Source organism: Tupaia chinensis, unplaced genomic scaffold (assembly GCF_000334495.1).
Source record: "Tupaia chinensis unplaced genomic scaffold, TupChi_1.0 Scaffold143574_1, whole genome shotgun sequence".
Taxonomy (NCBI): Eukaryota; Metazoa; Chordata; class Mammalia; order Scandentia; family Tupaiidae; genus Tupaia; species Tupaia belangeri.
The window spans coordinates 2,449,807-2,452,088 of record NW_006203419.1 but is presented as its reverse complement, the minus strand read 5'-3'; the positions used below and the strand labels follow the sequence as shown (position 1 = coordinate 2,452,088).

Below are 2,282 nucleotides of genomic sequence, written 5' to 3'. Positions count from 1 at the left end.
CCCCGCCCGACGAAAGCCGCCCTGCGCGTTCCGCGAGTGGCGGCTGCTCGGGCCGCTTCGGAGGCCCACCACCCAGTTGCGGGCCAAGGTCTCCAGCCTGTCGCACAAGATCCGCGCAGGGGGCGCACAGCGCGCGGAAGCCGAGTGCGCCCTGCGCTCGGAAGTGGAGGCGGTGTCCTTAAGCGTCTCCCGCGACGTAGCGGAGGGCGCCACCTGCCAGTCCTACGATTTAGCCGACTACAACAACCTCCGGGAGACTGACATTTAAGGACCCCTTAGCTAAGCCGGGAGTGCACTTGGGGGAAAGAGGGGAAGGAGGGAGGGAGGCTGGTTCTTCTCAAGAGACTGGCGTGGATCAGGGACCCATAAACCGACTGGAGCGGCGGCTCAGTGGCATCCCTAAGGATCTAAGGCGGGCTTGTGGCTGTTGCCCTTGAAGGGTGGAAAGTGTGGGGCCCTCTCCTGGACATAGGAACCCAGAACGCTGCTCTTAGGGCAAAGGGCCTGCTGGCTTCGTGGAGCCATCTCCCCATCCCAGTTTGAGACACACTGCCCCATCCGCCATGGCCTGAATCCTGCGTGGACAACCCCAAGTATGGTCAGGCAGGCCTGCCCTCCTCTTCTGGAGGGAGAAGCACAGAGGCTTGCCTGCCTGGCTGTTCCCAGTGCCTCCCCTTGGGAAAAAAGCCAGTGGAACTAGGGCTCCTCAAGGGACACTGTTTCTCCTTACTGCCACCTGGAGGAATCCAGTGGACCTGCTGCCACCACCCACAAACTACGGTGGCAGATGCAATGGCCATCATCCAAGCCTGTTGTGGTTACTCCTGGGCCTGCTGCCTCCTACCCAGGCTCCTCCATGCACCCCTCTCACCTGCCCCTGTACCCCATGACTTCCGCCCCAGGGCCTTACTGTTTACACTCTGTACATAGCTCATCGTGCCTGTGCCCATCACTTCTTGCTGGGATTCCAAGCCACCATTGGGAGAGAGCTTTATTTGTCATTTTGAGACATATTTATTGGTAAGAGTACTTCTATTTTGTCCAAACTGTGCAAACTGTCCCTCTTTAGCCTATAATCCATAAAAGAAGCTCTTTTTTTTTTTCTCTAAAATTCTGTAAGTACTAAAGGCCCACCATAGGACAGCTTGGGTCTATGTTCACCTTTCTGGTTTCCACTGAACTGTCTTTAACTGATGATTGCTGTCCTTTGGGACTTTTAGCATGACCAAAGGACTTGGGAGTTTTGTTGACTTTTAGAATTCACGTAATTTGTCTTGGGAACCAAACTGTACTCATAGACACAAATGTTCCCTTCGGCAGTCGCCACAGACCCATCTGTGATACTCTGGGGACCTCAGTGAGGGAGGTAACCATCAGTTAAATGGGTCAAATATTCCCTTACGTGAACAGATATACAAGACCAAGTGGCCAAGCCTCGTGAGAGAATGCATACCTAGAAAACACTTGTTAGCCTTGAGTAAAAGATCATATTCCCACTTTGTATATTCCCATGGGATTACAGGCAGCTTGGTCTTCAGCCAGATAATATCAACTACATATGTACGACCAGCACGGGAGGGCTGACTGCAGCCCGGCAGACACTGGGAAGGAAAGATGGTTAAACAATACCCTGGGGTATCTGGGGTTATTCTGAAACTGGAAAGGCCAGCTCCAAATGTTCCCATCCTGTATCAGGGAGGTAGTCTGTTTGCAAGGTCACGTGATTTCACAAGGTTAAAAAGGCAGCCAGTAGCAGGGCTTAGAAGCAGACGTTGGACACCTTGAGTCCACACCAAGGTCTGGGCTTGCAGGCCCAGCCTCCTCCCAAGCCCAGCAAGGGCAGTCTATGGTAGACACTGGTCACCTGCAATGCCAAAATGGGCCCCATATTGCAGTACCTTGTCACCCTAAAGCTGGGGACACTGGAGGACAGGTCTTACTATCTTCTTCCAGAAAGAGCTATTGGTCAGATCAGGGGCCAGTGAGGAGCAGAACCCAGTGTTGAATGTTGGTCTCCTGGCTGGGGTGAGCCAGAGCTGTTTCACCAACCTGCTGATGATGGGTTTGGGGCGGGTCTGTTGGCTTCCACATGCCAGGGCAGCTGAGCCTGCAGAAATCTAACAGTGGAAGTAAGAGGAAAGGGTGGGGAGGAAGCCTTCATTGGGAAGATTTGGGGGGCCTCTTTGACCTGGATAACCCAGTGGGAGTGGAGCAGGAGAGGCCAGCAATTTGCCCAGTACCTGATCTTGGCATAGTGATTAATCTATAAAATATGTCTGATG

The 2,282-nt window shown here is 53.5% G+C and overlaps 1 protein-coding gene across 1 annotated transcript in view; it reads left to right on the top strand.

Moving 5' to 3' along the window:
* Positions 1-1,782, top strand: part of ADRA1D (adrenoceptor alpha 1D) — a gene marked incomplete at its 5' end in the record, with an annotated part of 32,917 nt that extends 31,135 nt beyond the window's left edge. Inside the window, one exon of the mRNA XM_027766470.1 lies at positions 1-1,782. This exon is cut by the window's left edge and continues 328 nt beyond it. Coding sequence (XP_027622271.1) covers positions 1-268 — 268 coding nt within the window.
* Between the last annotated feature and the right edge of the window lie 500 nt (positions 1,783-2,282).